This window comes from Prunus persica, chromosome G3 (assembly GCF_000346465.2).
Source record: "Prunus persica cultivar Lovell chromosome G3, Prunus_persica_NCBIv2, whole genome shotgun sequence".
Classification (NCBI taxonomy): Eukaryota; Viridiplantae; Streptophyta; class Magnoliopsida; order Rosales; family Rosaceae; genus Prunus; species Prunus persica.
This window is the reverse complement of record NC_034011.1, coordinates 8,492,237-8,512,969: the sequence shown is the minus strand read 5'-3', so window position 1 is coordinate 8,512,969 and position 20,733 is coordinate 8,492,237. Positions and strand designations below refer to the sequence as shown.

General features: G+C 34.5%; 1 protein-coding gene across 1 annotated transcript; it reads left to right on the top strand.

Annotated features, from left to right (window-relative positions):
- On the top strand, positions 7,399 to 15,280 carry LOC18784184 (ribulose bisphosphate carboxylase/oxygenase activase, chloroplastic). The gene is made up of 11 exons (XM_020559244.1): positions 7,399 to 8,009; positions 8,372 to 8,381; positions 9,068 to 9,130; positions 9,498 to 9,611; positions 9,879 to 9,940; positions 11,672 to 11,726; positions 12,000 to 12,201; positions 13,108 to 13,214; positions 13,970 to 14,025; positions 14,744 to 14,836; positions 14,934 to 15,280. Exons 1-11 carry the CDS (start codon positions 7,470 to 7,472, stop codon positions 15,039 to 15,041), a joined length of 1,410 nt encoding a protein of 469 aa, XP_020414833.1. The 5' UTR covers positions 7,399 to 7,469; the 3' UTR covers positions 15,042 to 15,280.

Here is a 20,733-nt window from a genome sequence, read left to right as displayed (position 1 = left end):
GTTTTACATGAGCTGTAAAAATATAGATTTACCTAAACAATATGGATGTCATAGAAAATTTAAGTAGAAAAAGCCATATAGAAAGAGTTACAGAAAATATAGACCTTATAAATAACAAAATAAAAATTTTAAAATTCAACATTCAAAAACTTTTAGAAGAAGAAAATATATCCCTAAACAATTTAGGAAAAGAACAAATAAACCATGGATTAGAAAATATAAAGTACCCAATAAAAGCACATGTAAATATTATCTTTGTGGTGAAGTAGGACATATTAGACCTAAGCGTCCCAAATTAGGAAAGCAACCTAGAGAAAAAAATACAATTAATTGAGCAATTTCAATTAGAAGATGATGAAGACTTAGAATCAATTTATAGTATTGATGATGATTTAAGTGATAATGAAAGTATTTATAGTGTTAATGCATTAGACTCAGAATCCGAATCAGATAACTCTAATAATTCCAATAGTGAATTAGATGAATATATGTGTATGTCTAAAGAACAAAAAGAGTATGAGGAATTTAAATATAATAATTTAGGATGGCCTCAAGAATGTAATCAATGTAAGAAAATAGTGGTAGAAAAATATTACACTAAGACAATAGTTTATTGTAAATCTTGTTATAATAATAGACCAATAGAAATAAATACAGCTGAAATAATAGATAACAATAACTAGACACGTGTTAGCTGTAGAAAGGTATGGTTCCAAATCAAAAGAATAATAGCCCTAGTATAGAGAAACAGAAGACAAGTTTATTAATAACAATTAATTGTGAGTTAGAATTGTCAAAAGAAAATAAAATTCAAACAACAGCTATGATAATAAAAGAAGAGTTAGTGCCATCACAATTAGGCAAAAATTAGCTAGACCAATAAGAATTATACAGTTTGATACAAGACCTGTATACTTAAGGGAGCTTTAGTTTTCATGCACAATATAATTTACTATTTAGGTAAATAGGAATTCAATTTCAACTAATTAGGATCATAGTCTAAAATATCGATAATATCGAAGAAATATCGAGGATATTATCGTTTTTTCGAATCACGGATATTTCGAAACGTATTAATGAACATATCGTATAAATATCAAGAATATCGACGATAATATCAAAAAATATCGACGTCGATAATTTCGCCAACACTTCAGGAATATTTTGTTACAATATCGCTATAATATCGCTAAAATATCGAAAATATCGATGTAATGAAAAAAAAAAAAGAAGGAAAAAAAACACAAAGGGGATTCAAGGTGTTTCCTCTTGTAAAATTACTCATCCTTGGTTTGCTTTGTTTTGTGGCATATAAGTGGTAAGTTCTTTTTTCTTTTGAATGAGACATGGACAAGCAAGGAATGATGGACCTTACATTTCTTACTTTGACAAAGTTCACACATGTATATCATTATTTTATTTTTTGGGGGGGCGTATAAAAATGAGACTCTTAAAACCAATTTCTTCTTCATTTGTATAAAAATGGGGGCCATTATGCACTATTTACCCTTGCTGCTTTCAAAGTGAGGTCCTAAGAGGGGAGAATGTCGTTTCTAGTATTAACGCAAACACTTTTTGCAAGTATAAAATTTTTACATGAGAATGAATCTTTGACCTTCCCTTTTCAAGTTTCAACTTTTCAACTATTCACCACATTTCAATTTACATCACTTACCCCACCATTCAACCACTCACCTAACTATGATTATACTCATAACCAACCATTTTCCTACCCTTCATATCTCATTCGTTTTGGAAAGGAATCAAGCAGCTCATGGAAAGAATCCGATACTCAATCTTCAAATGATTTTGCTCATGGACAACGTCAACCAATCTCGGATCCATATGGGTGGCATTTTAACAATTAAATGTAAAACTATTTTGGGGATTTATCATTTGATGACTACTTTTCACAATACACTTACTCTACACATAGAGATGATGAAGATAGTGAAAATTTTGAACCTCATAGGAACTCTATGTGGTACCAAGTCACTTATGTATCTTACCATGCAATGTACAAAATGTAAAATATTGTAGTAAATCATTATATATAAATGATTGTGGTGTGTTTAATCTTCTTTCATTAATGACTACATATTTTCTACACTCACAGTGTTTGTCAGCTCACTATATAATCAACTTAAATTAGTTAAATCCATCATGCAATGCATTTCCTTCTAGTTTTTTGTGATAAACTAATAGATAATTCACTAAATAAGCATCCTCCAAAGTTTCAATAAAAATTTCCAAGTTTTTCTTACCATTTCCGTGGTTTTTATTCAATTTTTATCAATATTGATAATATCCCGATATTTTCATCGAAATTTTCATGTTTTTGGATTACCGATATTTTAGACCTTGATTAGGATAAAGCCAAAAGCCAAAATATAATACTTGCTTTTACCATAATATAATTAAAGTTAGGTCTGGCTTTTTAAGAAGAATGGTAACATTGTCTTTTCAGTTATTATTTTAAGCTGGCCCAATAAATCTGGGCCTCCTTTTTGGCCTAATCCAAAATAACAATTCTTTCCTAGGTATTAAAACCCAAACAAAAATACCCATTGTCTCAAATACTAATTAGTAAAGTTACTTATGTCACACACTATATTAATAATATGCCACTTAGGATAAAAAGATAACAATTTAATTTACCCTTAACATTTATATCCCCAGTAGGATCATATTCTTTTATCTTAGGATTAAATTTCTTAAAAATTTTACAAGGAGGATTTTTATATACACCTCTAGACATTACATTTTAAAAAAAAAGTATAACCATAACAAATCAAAGTAATATATTAGAGTCTTACAACAATATTGATATTGAAGAACAATATTTTAAATACTATAATATGGAAGAATTAAAAGAAATAAATGAACAAAACAATCTAGAATATGATGCTATAATATTCGACCATGAGTATCCAATTGTAGGAGAAATAGAGCCTTTAGAGATTATGCAAATAGATAGACCAAAGAATTTAGAAGACCCAAGCGCCAGCACACATAATTTAAAGTGCACACAATTTACAAATGGCCTCTAGCCACAAATCCAACCCTACATGGGTGTATTCAGAGCATACTAAGAATTTCGTTAGTTTATATGTCGAAAACAGTAGAAAAGTCACAAAAAGGAAATCCTACGATGATGACGGTTGTGTGGAGAAGGAGTTTCTGATCTTGGTTGTTAAGCTTCTCAAGTCAGGGCCGGGGAGGGGAGAAGGGGGAGCAAAACCATAAAAGATGTGAATGGACGAAAGGTAAGTTTAAACATAAGTAAAACAAACATACTAACCCCGCATTTTCGAAAACATTAGCTCGAAAGCCATGCATGTAAAACCTTTTTAACCTTGCTTAATTTAAAAACTGTTTGATCTCAAAAATCCCTTTTATACAAATAAACGCACGCACATTCATAGCTATGTATCAGGGGGAAACAATTCAACGCGGGGATTGTTTTACTAGACCACATGGCAGAATCCTAAATGCTCATGTGGCTAGGAAATGAGCAGTCCAACCAGGGGACTATTGCTCCCCAGACACGCATGATAGAATCCTCATTACACGTGCGGCTGAATTAAGTCATACACTCACTGACAGGTCGTCAAGACCTTTAGTACACCTGGTCAGGGGTGCTTGGTTCCCAATACGCCTCCAAAGAGTACCGCGTGTCAAAAATAAATATCTAGAGTAACAGTAATGGGGGAGATACATACTATGGTGAGCATATACACAAATCAAAACCACCATCAATATATATGTATACACATACCGCATGCACAAATCAATACTTCAATTCTTTTTTACTTCCATATAGTGCCACAAAACCCCTTATAATTCCCGCATGCAAACATGCATAAATTTTCAATATTTCCCATATCCAAGTAAAAACAAATATAAATTTGAAAATCTATTTTTATGCATGAAATTTATAGTTTGAAAAAAAAAAGGCTCATTTAAAACAAAGTCCACTCACAGAAAGTCCAAGTTGGTATGGCCTGATGGGGGTCCCACCTAGGGGTGGGCACGGTTCGGTTTGGACCGGTTTTTGCCTCAAATTAGAACCGATCCAATACTATTCATCCGGTTTGGTTCGGTTCGGTTTTAATAAAAAAAATTTCAAAAACTGTCCGGTTCGGTTTGAACCGGTTTCGGTCCGGTTCCGGTTCGGTTCGGTTTTGAACCGGATTATAAAAATTATTTTTTTAAATTACTTTTTAATACAATTCTCAACTGAAATATTATTTTTTTACTTGAAAATTAACAAATTATTCAATTTCATATAAAAAATAAATATTAAAGTGAGAAAATAGAGATATTTTGACATTGAACTTGGATAAATATTATGTTTTTTTTAGTGAAATTAAAAATATAGCATTAAATATAAATATATATTAAAATTATATATTTTTTTAGTTTCACCGGTTCGGTTCGGTCCGGTTCGGTTTTTGAAGACATGGAACCGGATCCGGAACCGGTCCAAACCGGTCCGGTTCGGTTTTTGACCGGTTTTTGACTTTTTGGTCAACTCGGTTTTTTTCCGGTTTGGTTCGGTGCGGTTTGGTTTGGATTTCCGGTTCGCCGGTTTGAGTGCCCACCCCTAGTCCCACCTGCTGGCTAGTCGGAGCCTGAGCACCTATTGAAGAAATATCGAGATATGGTAAAATAAAAAAAATTGTATTTCGAACACGAACTTTAAATTAGAAAGAAAACCTTAATTCCCAGGATTTAAATGTGTAGTTCCGATTAAGACGGTCTCGAGGTTCATGGTCAACAGTTTGGTCAACTTGGCCCACGGGGCCCACGACCTCTGATTTCCAAACCGAGAGTTCCCAAAGGTCCAACTCAAAACAAACAACATGTCCCAAGGGTTTGGTCTCGATCAAGTGGTTGTATTACTCTCGATCGCACAATCGGACGGTTATCATTTATCCAACCCTTAACTCCTTGCATCGAAGTATCCGGGAGTCCGATTCTCGATCCGCGAATTTCTACACGATCTTAGAGGTACAAAGAACGACATATTTGAAATTGGAGCATATCCAACCGTCTGAACATATCGAACCCAGATATCGCCTAATAGGCGTAAATCTGTTCGACTGTCATACAATAACCAAATTCGAATTCGAGCATACTGTTGCGCTCAGAAAGCAGCGCGTGGGTGGCTTGAGAAATTTTCAGCAATGGAAATTTCTCATATCACCTAACAATACCACACCTACGTGATCAGGGCAACTAGGGGAGCAACTTATACAACTGGGCCGACCTCCAATTTGGCTGGGAAGTGGCCGAAAAACGCTGCCAAAGTCAGACAAACCCTAGGTTTCTAATCGAACACTCATGGCTTCAAATCAATCCAAACCAACTATCAAAACATCACGAACACATTGAGAGGATGAAAAACCATACCTCACTTCATGGTTTTGGTTGCCGGAAACGCCGTAAAGGGGGTCAAAAAAATTACAACTTTTCCACTTATTCCAATCACTACATGGCACGAAATCAATCCTAGAAATTGGGTGGGCTGTGTAGAGGAGGAGGATATGAGAATTTTAGAAGTTGTGGCGTCAAATTTGGTGGCTGGGATGCGCCGAAAATGCCTCTGAATTTCTGGTATCACGAAGGAGAAAAAAGGAGGAGAGAGAAAGTCAAGAGGGGGGGGGGGGGGGGGAGAGAGAAGATGCGTGAGGGAAAGAGAGAGTAGATCGGATTTTAAAACCCAACTTCAAAAAATTTACGATTGTGCCACTACACTTCCGTTGACCACAACTTCTTCGTTAAAACTTCAATTTGGGTCTACTACGTGTCTACGAACTCGTGAGAGCAAGCTCTATACAACAGAGCAAGCTCTACACAACGAAGCAACTCAATTCCCCAAAATCCTTTCCAAATTAAAAGTGACCAATTTACCCTTACCCTTAAGGGTAAAAATGTAATTCCACAATTAAATTTTTAGTCTAATAATTATTTTAGGTCGGGATGCTACAGAAATCTATATCCAAATAGTAGAACAAATTGAAATAGAAGACGACGACAACTCATATTGGAATAACTTAGGAGAAGAAGAGCTACACAATATAGACAACATGATGGAAGCATGATAAAGCCATAGCAGCAAACACATGAAAACCATGTAAAGCCAAGCATCATCAACTTCATTTTCACGTGAAGAGATCACCAACAACATAGTAGCAGATGCAACATCAGTCCAAAAACTATCAAAGAAAGTTTTTAGCTCCATACGGCAAGCATCAAGCAACAATCCTTTGGCATCATCTGAAAAGTAGAAAAAGGATTCATTAGGCAATCTAAAAATAAATAAGGGCATTATTGTCCAAGTACAAAATATTTTGGCTTCTTTTAAAATATTTTTCTTGCTTTTGGCTTTTTTCAAAAACACCCTAAAATTAATAAGGGTTTAAAACTTCATTTTGAGGAATTTTATAGACACGCAAGGCTAATCTTTGGACACCCACGCACCCATCCAATTATTTTTTCACAATTTCCCAAAAAGCAATTAGCCTGTGAAATATGATGTCCCTGAATTTTGTATGTTGTTTTGGTTATGGTTATGAATGTTGGAGTCATTCTATAGGGAGGGCCTTATATATGGCCCATAGGTAAGGTCATATATCTTAATCGTTAGATCAAGCTAACCGATTTAATCTAACGGCTAACCAATTTGGTCAAACTGTTAAAAGTACAGTACCGATATGTTATCGATTCATGATAAAAAAATATTTGATACGACAGACATTTTGCACACTTTATCGTATTCTTAATTTTGGTTTTCGGTTTGGATTGAAGATGGAGCATAATAATTGCCCTTCCGAAAAGTGATTCAATTCTTAACAAATGAGATTGGTCGTCAAAAATGAGATTCCTCTCTTCTTTTCACCTGTTTTGGGACCATTAAACCACAAAACCATACTGAAGGCTTATAAGTTAATATGCCATTCAGAAGTTGGAACAGCAGGTTTGAAGGAAATGCATACATTCTTTCACTTATATGAATTTATACGATAGCTATGAATACTTCCGACGCTGATATCTCTAAACAAAGGAAGGTCATTACTGCTCAATCTCTAAAATCTCCGAGCACACAGGAATATATGAACATAGTCTTGATAAAACTAGCAATCTGCATGTCAATGTCAGATAACCGATAGTAAGAAAGGACAGAGGTGAAACAGGAAGAAGTTTATGTGTGGAATAACCATTTTTAGAAACATGGTCAATGTGAATTTAAAGTTAGTGAACATTTCTCATAATATGTACTCATTTGCAAAGTTAAAAATTGTTTTTAGTTGGGTGACACGCGTAAATCATTCTTACTAAATATTGTGGGTATGTCCATTCGCTGGTGGTGTGAATAGCCAATTTCCCCATAAATTTTTTTTTTACTCAAAAAAAAAAAAAAATTGTTTTCATTTGGTGAGTTCAAAGTTAAAATTGTCCGTACAATGCCACACCAGACTCTAGAGGATATGCTTTGGGTTAATTTGTGGCGCCAAACCCTTACATACTCTCTCCTCCAAAGTCCAAACCCACAAATCCCAAACACCATGACTCTCTGCAACTGCAACCCATTTCTCTCCAAAACCCCAATCTTCTCACTCCCATTTCATCCCACCACCAAAACCCAACTCCCTATTTCCTCTCTTTGCTGCTCAGTAAACCCCTCCTCTGTCCCTGACCCCAATCCCAGCACCAACTGCAGCAACAGTGACACCAACAATGGCGGCGGTGGGCCCAAAAATAAGCTTTCAGACCAGTCCTCGTGGGAGGCGAAGGACTCCGAGGGAAACGACTACTTGTACAGGTTGGGCAAAGAGGCCGACAACATGAACATCGCCGTCGGAGCCCGGGCGGGCCTCGTCGACGACCTCTTCGTCGGCAAGTTCCTCGGCCGAGACTCGGATATTGTGTTTGATTATCGGCAGAAGGTCACCAGGTCCTTTCAGTACCTTCAGGGCGATTATTACATTGCGCCTCTGTTCATGGTATGATCATATCCTGTTTGTTTCTGCTTCTTCCTTTTGTGTTTCATCCAATTTTAGTGAAATTAATTAAGTTGTGAGTAATGAATTCTTCATTTTGAGTATTAAACTTCTTATAGATGTGAATTCAATGATCAATTGAATTGATTCTTGCAGTAGCAACGACAATTCTTATGATCGATTGCAAACTAATTATTTGGTATCAATGTGAATTCTGTGTGAATTTATTATTAGTTGATATCATGTATGTAGATCACAATAATTGATCTTTAGCCTCTTTTTTCTTTTTTTTTCAATTTTATTTTTATGCTGACAATATCTGGTAAGTGATTTTGTGTCTTTTTCGTTGCCTTTCTCTTTGACAGGATAAAGTTGGTAAGTTCTATGATGCTGGGCAAAAGGTTAGAAAAAAATACCTGTGATGTTTCGGGTAAAAAAAAAGTAGGAAAACTTGGTAATAATCATTGTACCTATCTCACCTTCCTGTGCTACATTCTTTTCCAATATTTTCTACAGTGGTGTTGGTGGCCATTTGCTATATATATTTTGACATGTTTTGTTTGTCCTCTGGGTTTGCAAATTTACTATACAGTTTATCAGACATTTGCTCAGTTTTCCAAGGGCCTAACAGTAGTTCTTACCTTTGCCCGTATTTACATTGTGCAAAGGAAGGCTAAAATAAAATAACCTAGACAATAAATTTGTCAGTGTTAACTATTGATATTACGACTACGCAACCACCACACCTCGTACAACCTATGTCATGGAAGCCATGTTTTTTTTTCTTCGAGAATGTTAGACATAAAAATAATTGGGTCTTGTTTCAAGAGTGTAATACTAACACCATAACGGCTTGTACAAAAACTCTACGTTATCTTCATTTACACTTAATGTTATCCGTCAGCGGCCTTGTAGTAGGGATTCTTATATTCATACATGTAATTGATAATTTTAATGTTTTACTATTGGATTCATTCATGTTTTGTGCAGCTTATCAAAGTCATCTTTATCCATAAGTATTTGTTATAATCTTATATATGTGGGTTTTTCTTAAATTGCAGTTTGCCATATTGCGAAGAACTACCTTGCTCATCTTCTCAACACTAAAGTTCCTTTAATCCTAGGTATATGTAGTCACAATAACTTTTCACTGGTTGTCGTAAAGATTCTCATTGAACTTGAAAGTTGAAAATTTTATGAAATTTTTAGTGTGGGTATATCATGTTAAGAGTGTTCAATCATGTTTCTTTTTAAGAGTTTTTCTGATTCTTAAGATGTTATAACTTGTTACTACATCTTGCAAAGTCATATGCATCCGTATGGTAAAAAATATTGGTCTAACTTCTTCTTCTTGGTTGCTTTTAGCCGCTTACTTTAAACTATCTCATTGCTTTTAATATCTTTTGAATGAGAATGATAATGAGTTTTAGTCTTCTTACGCGGTTACATGTTAATAGATGTGCTCTGGAAATTTATCATTTTATCTTACAGGTATTTGGGGAGGTAAAGGACAAGGAAAATCATTTCAGACTGAACTTATTTTCCAAGCCATGGGAGTTGAACCAGTAATTATGTCTGCCGGGGAATTAGAATCAGAAAGAGCTGGTAAGATGAGTTTGTAGAATGTCTATACTGCCATTTCTTCCATTTTCTTTTCTCCATGGCTACTTCCTAAATTGTTGATGTTTTCTAATTATATCACTCAGTATATATTTTTATGTACATATATATAAATTCTCTGTGCAACTCCTTTTACTAACCTTAAACAACATATTGAGCTGTCATATTCTGCAAGGATAGTGGAAGACTTTTGACTGTGTTCATAGCTTTGTTGTAGAATCATGCTGTGTATAATCAAAAGTTACTTTACAGGAGAACCAGGAAAACTGATACGCGACCGCTATAGAACTGCCTCTCAAGTGGTCCAGAACCAAGTTAGAAGCTCTACCACTTTCACTGTTAATATATGTATGTCTTGGGTTATGAAGTTAAACAGTGTTTAATCATTGCACAAAATTTACTTTGATTTATGATTCTCCCTCTTTTCTTTCGTCTGCTTATACTGGGGTCTGTGAACATTGTGTGTGTGTGTGTGTGTGTGTGTGAGAGAGAGAGAGAGAGAGAGAGAGAGAGAGAGAGAGAGAGGTTAGCATTGTCATCTCAAAGAAGGTATAGAGATGTGTTCTCCTGAAGTCTGAAAGAAAGCACTAGCAGAGCACCTTTAGCTCCTTTCCTCTTCCAAATCCTCTGGAGGATAGACCTGCTTGAGAATTGGTTTCCCAAGTAGTAATTTATTTCTTCTTTTATATTAGAAAATAGATTCTGCTATAAAAGAATAACTCGGTAAAGCACTAAGTAATTCAAATTTTCACTTCTCTTGTTGTGTACATCATGCACATTTATTAGAAAAAGCTTCTTTAGATCTCTTTTGGATTTTTATTAGACACTCCATCTGTAATAATGGGGAACAGCTTTATAAAATCTGCGGTTATGATTGCCTACAGGATGGTTTAGAGTTTAGACTTTGAATTTAAAGTGTATGGCTAATGAATAAAACCCTAGGTCCACTTTCATTGGTCTTGTCCGTTCATTGCTTATCTCTTTCTTCTCTATGGGTCAAGAGGCCTAAGGCTATCTTAACACTACAAAGTCACTGGAAACTGAGAGTGAGATTGTAAAATTTGAAAATACTTGTCGGAAAGCTAGGAAGGATTTATTTAGGGGTTTCAGATTTTCCTCCTTTTTCACCCTCTTGATGCTAGGGATGAAGAACCATTCATGACATGATCTGAAAGGATTAGATTGAAGGACACACTGGAAAATTGCTGACAAGATACACCATATAGAGAAATTTAGAAGTGCTACAGTAATGAATGAACGGCCCTTCTAATTTTATCCCCACATTCACACCGGTGCCAAACTCAGCTGCATTTAAACTAGAACAGTGCTTCAAGGGTTATGTATTTAAAGATCACCTGTCAAATCCGTTGGAAAAATGACAGAGAGGATCCTTCAGCTAAAGATTGAAGGCTGTGCTCCCTCACACCATCATACTTATCTCTTTCTTCTCTATGGGTCAAGAGGCCTAAGGCTATCTTAACACTACAAAGTCACTGGAAACTGAGAGTGAGATTGTAAAATTTGAAAATACTTGTCGGAAAGCTAGGAAGGATTTATTTAGGGGTTTCAGATTTTCCTCCTTTTTCACCCTCTTGATGCTAGGGATGAAGAACCATTCATGACATGATCTGAAAGGATTAGATTGAAGGACACACTGGAAAATTGCTGACAAGATACACCATATAGAGAAATTTAGAAGTGCTACAGTAATGAATGAACGGCCCTTCTAATTTTATCCCCACATTCACACCGGTGCCAAACTCAGCTGCATTTAAACTAGAACAGTGCTTCAAGGGTTATGTATTTAAAGATCACCTGTCAAATCCGTTGGAAAAATGACAGAGAGGATCCTTCAGCTAAAGATTGAAGGCTGTGCTCCCTCACACCATCATAGAAGACAACACGTCAAATTAGTTGCTTCCAAAAAGTTGTTTTACAGTCTACATATGTTTAGGTCATGCTAGTGATGTTTCATTCATGTTAGTGATGATGGACAACCCTTTTTTCCAACAATACCTTTCTATTATTCTTCTTGGTTATTTCAGGGCAAGATGAGCTGCTTGATGATCAATGACATTGATGCTGGCCTAGGTAGATTTGGTGAGAACTGTATGATTTAGACTGGAAATTTGATAATTTACTGAGGGAAAAAAGGAAAGGCTTAGCATATGAATCAGCCAGTACCAACCTTTTCTGTTCTTTCTTTTCTTTCTCTTTTTTTTCTTTTTTATTTTGGTTTTTCAGGAAAAATGTGTTTATATGGTTTTATATCTTTCCAACATTAGTCATTGTGTGTAGGAATGACTGAAGACCTTTTAGTTTTATTCATGTTTCAGTTTTAGTGAAAATGTGTTATTGTTTATTCTTTTGTAGGAAACACTCAGATGACTGTCAATAATCAAATTGTTGTTGGAACATTGATGAATCTATGTGATAATCCTACAAGAGTTAGTATTGGACAAGACTGGCGAGAATCAGACATTACAAACAGAATTCCTATCATTGTTACAGGAAATGATTTGTCAACAATTTATGCTCCCTTAATCCGTGATGGAAGGATGGAAAAGTTTTACTGGTATGTGATTGTTCAACGAAGGATAAATTTGCCTTTTTGCTGGTATGTGATTTTCGACGAAGGATTAAGAGCTCATGTTTAGTGATTTGAAGGAACAAACCAGTTTAATTTGACATCTATTTCTTTCACTGGATAAAAACCTAACGTTCATTTTTGAAGTGTTCAAGTATACCCAGTTCCAAGCTCCAAACTTGCACCTTGAAAGGAGAAATTGTCTTGGAGATTTGTGCCTTCATCATCCTTGAAGGAAATAATTGCCTGCATAATTTATTATTTAAATTTTCCTCAGATCAGCGAGTTTTTGTTTGAATGAAAAGAAAAAGTATTTGTATGTATGGGGATCTTTCCTATTGGAAATACAATCAATTTTCTCAGAAAATCGGTTACCTTCTTGTCTGTGACCTTAGTTGGATAGATGTTTTGTACGTCTTTTCCTATAGAAGTGATTTCTTCGTCAACCTTGTTTGCATGAACCACATGATTAATAATATAATCACCACAGGATGGTGAAAAACATGCATGTTCCATTGGAAACAGCTGTCTTTGCCTCTTTTTCTGTTTGTGAATTCTCTATTAAATGTGTTGGGCCTTTTTCTGTAAACTTGGACTATGTAGCCAAGATTACTGTGGATTACAATGTTGTTCAAGATAGTTGTAAACCAAATATAGTTCTTGATGTTCTGGTACTGAATTGCACTATTGTTATTGTTAATTACATTCTTCTTTTATTGACCACACCGTATCTTTAATAATTTCCGCTGTATGTCAAATGCTATTCTATACCAATTGTTTGTGTATTTTTTAATTTAATTTTATGGAGTTTATGTTTTGATACTTACTTTTCCTTTTTTGATTAGAAGGAACCAAGGCATGTCACCCTTGTTTGATATGTTGTTTCTGAAACAGGCAGCCTAACCACGAGGATATCATTAACATTGTTTACAGAATGTATGAGAAAGATGGCATGTCTAGGGATGAAGTTGTAAGTATAGTGGACACTTTTCCTAATCAAGGTAACCCACTGCTTTCATATCCTCTCTGTTCACAAAATCAATGCCTTCAATTTTCTTTTCAGCATGTATAGTAATTCCAATCTGAAAATGAATAGACAAGAAACACTTGTTTTCATCTTCTCAAAAAAGAAAAGAAAAGAAGCATAAACAAGAAGCACTTTTACACACCCATATACACGTGGATTCTCAGTTTCAAGATGTTCTGGATTCACCATAGGCTGTTGATCATAACGTCCTCAATTGTCCGCAAGTGTGTGTGTGTGATCCTGACCAGTCAGTTTAAATATTCTGAATTCATACACTGTCACATCTTGCAATGTAGTTAAAATAAAACAAACAGTATACTAAAGGTTAAAATAGTAATATAAAACATTATCTTCCCAAGTAAACATTATCTTCCCAAGTATCATATTCATATGTGGAAAGCAATCTCACATGCACAAAGGAAATGGCACTGCGTGTGTTTGAGTTCCTGTAAACAAATACTAAAGAAAATAACTTTTTCTTTTCTCCACTTGATGTCTTTTGTTTATACAGTACTAAAATTTTCATTTCTATCATCTTTCTAGAACATTCAACCTGCATCTTGGCTTAGATAAATTTCTTTTCGAGCAGTTGGGAGGGGGTGGGTTGCTGTGAGAGTTGAATCTGAAGATTTTTGTTCACCGTTATTTTCATATTATAATTTGAAGACTTCTGCATTATAGTTTATTTCTTTTTATTGTTATTACTATTTACTTTCGATGACTGGGCAGCACTGGATTTCTATGGAGCTTTGAGGTCTCGAACATATGACCGGTCAATTTCTAAGGTACATGACAATCTGGTTTGAAATGAGCGACCACTGTAACTTATTAGCGAATTATTATATCAAGTGAAAAGATTGGGAAGTCAATCATGTCTTTCTGTGATTAAACATTTGAATCCTATAAATACAATTTGTTTTTTACCCAGTGGGATTTGGATGTTAAATATCAGAGTGGTAATCGGTGTTCCTGTTGAGTATTGACATAATATCTGTAGGATCATGCCTAACTTGTTTCCTAGTTTTCATGCCTGATGCCTTACCTGTTGGGCATTACATTCAGTAATGCTCCAGCTTCTCAAAGTCTTCATGCCTAACTCGTTGATGAATAACCAACAAAACAAATAATCACGAAAATTCAGAAGGATAAATTATGGTGTAACCTGTAGTGTCAAAGAATCTGAGAGACCAATGGATATTAAGCCATAAGTTGACACAATTAATAAAAGAGAACAGAATTTGATATTTCATGTAAATCTTTGTTATCTGTTCCACAAGAATTCTAAAAGGGCAATGCTAAAAAGAATGATGTTTTCAAGAGGAACCCTGCAGATAAACTCGATAATGAGCGATAGCAGCTCAAATAGTTCCCATTATGAGCTAAAACTAGTCTAGGTTAGCTTGATTTTTAACATCTCTAGTTTTATGTCATCTTATTTCTTGTAAAACTTTTTAATTAGTTATGCACATTTGTTGTCCAACTAGTTTCCTTCTTTTCTTTTAGTGGGTTGAAGATATTGGAGGTGTTCAAAGTCTGGGAGACAAACTTCTAAAGCGAAGAAAAAATGACAACCTTCCTGTGTTTACTCCTCCAAAGGTAGTGTCATCAATTTTAACCAGTGTTTCTTTTCAAACCTGAAATCCGTATCACTGCTGAACAAACGATTGAGTGGTTTTCTGTTTCCCTTGTACAGCAAACCATTGAGGCTTTATTTGAATCAGGCCATTCTCTGCTCAAAGAACAGCAATTGATAATGGAGACTAAACTTTCAAAGGAATACATGAAGAACATGGATGACTAGAACTTGGGATGTCATTGTTATGCCTTGTAATTTTGTTCTGTTATGCAAGGGTGAGTGGAATGTCCTTGGCCTGTTGCATTTGCATAAATGGATTTGTGGAAATGTCATTTTCAATCTCTACAAAGCAAAACTGTCAAAACACACTTGCACATATATATTATGATGTTTTTATATTGTTTTCAGACAAATCCAACGACGAGCGTGTGTTTATCGCTAATGGTAAAACCATATTTTTCGTCGTATTTGGATGAAATATTGTTTTCTTTTATATTTCTGGTTTGATCAGAAGTGCAAGTATATCCACCAAAGTATGGTGAGAATTTATAGCAGCAGATGATTATGACATTCTTTCTTTTCATTGAAAAGAAAATGATTTAACAATTTGTATTATATTATGATATTATCATCCATCACATTTTGAGAAATCACTTCTTAATTGGCTTCCAAGCCCTGTGAACAAGCTACTCAGCCGCTAAGCTAATGCTCAACGGATGATTCAGCTATGACATACCTGTAGTGTCTTGTAGCACTTTAGCAAATGCCACGTGGAATTCAAATTGACCCCTTCTTTTTCTAGCTTCTAATTTTATTTATTTTTATTCTAACTTGTAATTTAAGTTGTGAATTTTGGAGTTATTCACGACCATTCATTTTTCAGGTATGGTCCACTTGTGAAAAACACTTTGTCTATGTATTTGGTCACAGGAAAATAATTAAATGGTTTTCAATTTATTTTTAAGGTAATTTTTTACTGAGAAATTCTCTTTATTTGTTAACCGTGCGGCAGAACTATCATATTGAAATTAGTGGGGCCTCCAAACATATATATATATATATGTGGTACGTGAAATTTGTTAATTTCTGTAAAAATCAATCCAATTAAAGCTTGTTCTTTATAATTTATCTCTCCAAACATAAAATTCTAGTTCCGACCTTCACCAGATGCATTCAAGTTCCGACAATGTGGTTCTTTCTTTTCTAAAAGGGAGAGGGATCTCTCTTCAGAAGTTTTGGGTGCATATATAACACATACATGACATATATTAAAGAGCAATCTTACAACATACAAGAACCTCCACTTTTCTCTCACTAAATCTTAGACAGAATATGTGCTTCGAAGGTCAACCATCAACAATTCTGTGGACAAAGCAATTTGCGTCTGAGATAGATGATTTATGGACCCTAAGCTGTTGATATAGATAATGCTTTATCCAATATTCATCTGGATGAACTTAACTTGGAATATGAACATTCGTTGAATTTGCTTTATTTTTCACTTTCCTTTTTCACATGACTTTGTGAATAATTCTTAGGGCAAGAGCATAACTCCATGATTATCCAACTCTACTTTGATTAATAAATTTTCAAATCCTGCTTTAAACATTTTTTTTTTTTTAACTTCACTATTTATTTTGCTAAATGGGCAAAGTCTTGAAAGGCAAAAGGAGGCCACACACACAGGTTCTTTACGCATATAATCAATAAAAGAAAGCATTCATGGAATCTAATGCTTAAACGTGAAACAACTGAAAGTTATTTGTATATAACAAAAGCAATTGCATCTTTTAGGAGAGGGGAATTCGAACTCAGGTGCAGAATGAGGAGCACATTCATTCTAACCAACTCAAGCATTGTTTGCAAACCATGCAAAAGACTATCTTAATTGCCAATTTTATGTGTCTAAGGGTTGGCGCTTTACATTGTAAAGTCGCTTGCAAATGCTAAAAGAAGATGCACAATAGCACTAATTGTGCTATCTTGTCTCATTGGCTTTGTGTTAAAGCATGGATGCCTTTGATAAAGAAAAAATGATATGATTGGTTGGGAAGGCATCACTTGTGAGCTCATTATCTTTGATGCTAACATAATATCGCATACTTGACAAAAGACCTTTATCTCCTTTTCCATATGCTCCCCAATTTTGTTTTGACATTATTTAATTCCAGAATAAACCCAATAAGGAAAGTTTCATGATGGGTCGAAATTTCAAATTTCCAACACCATTCACGACATGAAAGATGCTTCATCATCCTTTTTGTTTAGACAAAATACATACGGTATCAGTGGTTCTCAGAGTATGTAGCATGATTCTCATCTTTTTATTGTTGTTGTTATGGTTGTTGTTGCAAACTTGTCCTGCAAAACGAGGCAAGGCTCCACACTTTTGTTTTTATTATTATTATTATTATTTTAAAAAAAAAGACGATATGATATAATTGAGGAAAGAAGTACAATTTGAAACAGATAGGTACAAATGAAGAGGATTGTGCGAACATCTCTATACTTGAGGGATTGATCATCATCGGTCTAACCAAGTAACTTACTCTCTCTCAGCTAAAAAGTGATTAAAGGGAACTACAAATCCTCAAAAAGTACACATTAATGATAGTTGGAAGGTCTAAATGTTCAAAGCAAATATTGCAAGGTGATTTGTCACGTTATTAGCTGTGCGGTGAATATGGGTAAAATCATCCCCGATGATAGTGTTTTTCCCCCAAAGACCAACCGAATAATTAATTATCAAAAAACGAAGACCTAAGTGGCGAGACGATGTGGAGAGCCACACTCTCAAAGCTTCCTCCACTCATTAAAATTTCAAAATTCCATCATTGTTGTCTTCCTTAGGGACACTAGTGACTAGTGAGATAGAGAAGCATTAAGAACATCTGCCAAGCCTCAATTATTTGTATACAATCAGTCGCTTTCGTAGTACATAACAAATGGCTTTATCATTGTCTTCAAGTTAAAGAGAAAGTTTTGGATTGAACTCTTTAATACATTGAAAATGTAATAAAAGAATGCCTTATTTGTGGATGCGAAGATTATTAGCATTCAATTCTGATAGGGAGATGCCTAACTAACTATTGGTTTAGTTTAATTTCTCTTGACTTTATCAAAAAAAAGTATCGACTTGGAATCTTTCTACCCAGTAATAGTAGGGTTAGCATTTGACGACCTATTGACAGTCTATCACACCTAATTTTTGGGTCAAGCTTGAGATGTTTCTTTTGGGACATGGAATTAGTACTCGTTCAATCTCTAGCATTTCATTGGATTTTACCAAAACTTTGGTTCATATATTTTTAACTTGAAAATATAGGACTAAAATATTCTGTCTTCGTGTGAGTTAGCTAAAGTTACATTGCACATAAAAATATATACTACAACTTAAAAGGTGCTGTTCCTTTTAATTTCATTTTTATCACCATATATATATATAATCTCGAAGAATTAGATTTTAGACAAGTGAAAGTCCCAATATTCCTTGTCACTAGGTCTTTCGTATATTATTTTTTTTCTTATTCAATGTCATGTTTGAATATATATGATTCTCATTCACAGTATATGAATATATCATTCTAGTATATGTATATCGCTTGATACGCAAGATTGGGTTGTTCTTAATATAAAAGATTATATTAGATTGCATTAAAATTGGATAAAACATTGCTACTTTGTGTTTAGTTACGGTATCTCAAGGTTTGAGCGCCAAGGTTGAGGCCGATTTTCTTGTGTCGGGTTTTTGGGCTGGCTCCAGCGAGGCAAGGTCCTCAACTTCCTTTATGATATAGAGTTAGTTTGCTCATGCTCTTCTTCCAACGTGATTTTATTAATCTATTTATATTATAGGGATGTGATTTCCCCACTCTTTTTTTCTCCACTTACACTCTCTTTTGCTTTTTAATACTTTTTAATCAATTTTTTTCTTTCTTTTTCCTATTCTACCCCTACCCTATATTGATTTCTTTTTACTTTATTTTTATATTAGTTCTTTTTCTTTACACTTAATTTTTCCACCTTGCACTCTATTTTTAGTATTTTTTTTCCTTTAATTGAGTAAGAAATTTGAGTATTTTTTTTCCTTTAAATACTGAAAATGGAGTGTACGTTGGAAAATTAAGTGTAAAGAAAAAGAAATAATATAAAGTGAAGTAAAAAAGAAATTAATGTATGGTAAGAATAGAACAGGAAAGAGAAAGAAAAGCAAAAGGGAGTGTAACGTTTGGCATTATTGTGTTATGAAAATAATCGCTGTCAGATTTGCTATGAGAGAAATCAACTGTGAGAGAAAATAGTTTGGTATTTGGTAAAATTTTTGTCAAAAGTGTTGTAGGTACTGATTCTCGCATAATCAGAAAATGATTTCTGCATTATCATCAATCCCAGCGCCTTTTCGAAATTGATTCATGCATAATCAGAAAATGAAAGCACCTTATTAGCTGCTTTCCTTTAATTTTTTTAAAAATCACTTATCACCTTAAATAAGTAATGCCAAACAGACATTAAGTGGAGAAAAAAGAAAGTGGAGAAATCAGATTCTATATTATATTATGTGTATTTATATATTAATATTTAATAATATACCCTAAATGTATGACATATCAACAAATCAGTATGACAAACCAACTACTCGGTAACACTGCGTAATGATATAACGGTCATATTAGGATGGTGACGTGTTATATTATCATTGGTATTCTCAAAATGCTTGAGCACGCTTAATAACCAAACGTTTTTGCACCATACAATATTGAACACGTGGAGAAGTGAGCTTGCCGACACCATTGAAGTTACAGAAAGCTTAACAAAGTCAAAGAACTCTATTGGAATTCAGAATTTCTCATTGAATTTTAATACTGCTAATTTACAAAAAAAAAAATTAGGCAAAAAGTTGTTCATATAAATTCAAACAATCAAACCGCCCTCTCCGCGGATTTTATTGGACTTTCTGTTCACAAGAAGAAGAAAAAAAAACCACATATAGACCCCGACAAAACAGAAATGATGAAACTTACAAAAAGCTTAAACACAGAAAGTCCAAGAAGATGGTAGAATTGTAACACGTGTTATATTCCCATTCAACGATGTTTTCTTTTGGTCAGCCATTCAACTTGGTACTAGCATGGATTCTAAAACTAAAGGATTAGAACTTTACAAAACATGTGTACCTAACAATCTAGGCATTATCTAGAGAAGTAACAAACACACAGGTTATATGTATGTAGTTAAGAGTGTGATTCTTGCACTCAAAGTCTAGTATTTGATTTGAGATAAATGCGGAATGTCTTTTTTATAATCGGTGATCAACTCTAGCTTTGATTCCTCATAACACTTTCGTGTGGTAGAGAAGATTTCTTTTTCTTAATTGAAGTTCATTTGAATTTAAAACATTCTCAAGGAAGTGTTATTATGTTACAACGATTCTAGTATTAATAAAAGCATATGGAGTAGCCGGTAACTCACTAGTGTAGTGATAAGGAATTTTATCTCCATCCAGTTGATCTTGGATTCGAGTTCGAGACCTGACATTATAAAATAGGTGTGATTTTGCACCCCTTCCCCCTCCCTAACTATTGGCCAAAAAAAAAAACCATGGAGTTTTTGTATAACCAACACCCAAATACAGAAATTAAAGAATCATTATGTAATAAACTTTTATTTAATTTGTAGAATGAAATGATATATGCTATGCTATTGCCACCTCCATTTCCTCACACCCAGGTTTTATAATATATTTTTACAAGTTTACTCTCACGTATACAACTTGACTAGTGCATAAAATTACTATAAACTGCCACCACTGGTTGGCCCCTAGCATCCTTCTTGGATGTAATCAATAAGAAAAAGAGGGAGGCCAAACAATTGGCTTTGCCTTTCTCGGCTGCTGCTCCCACCCACGGTTATGGCCATT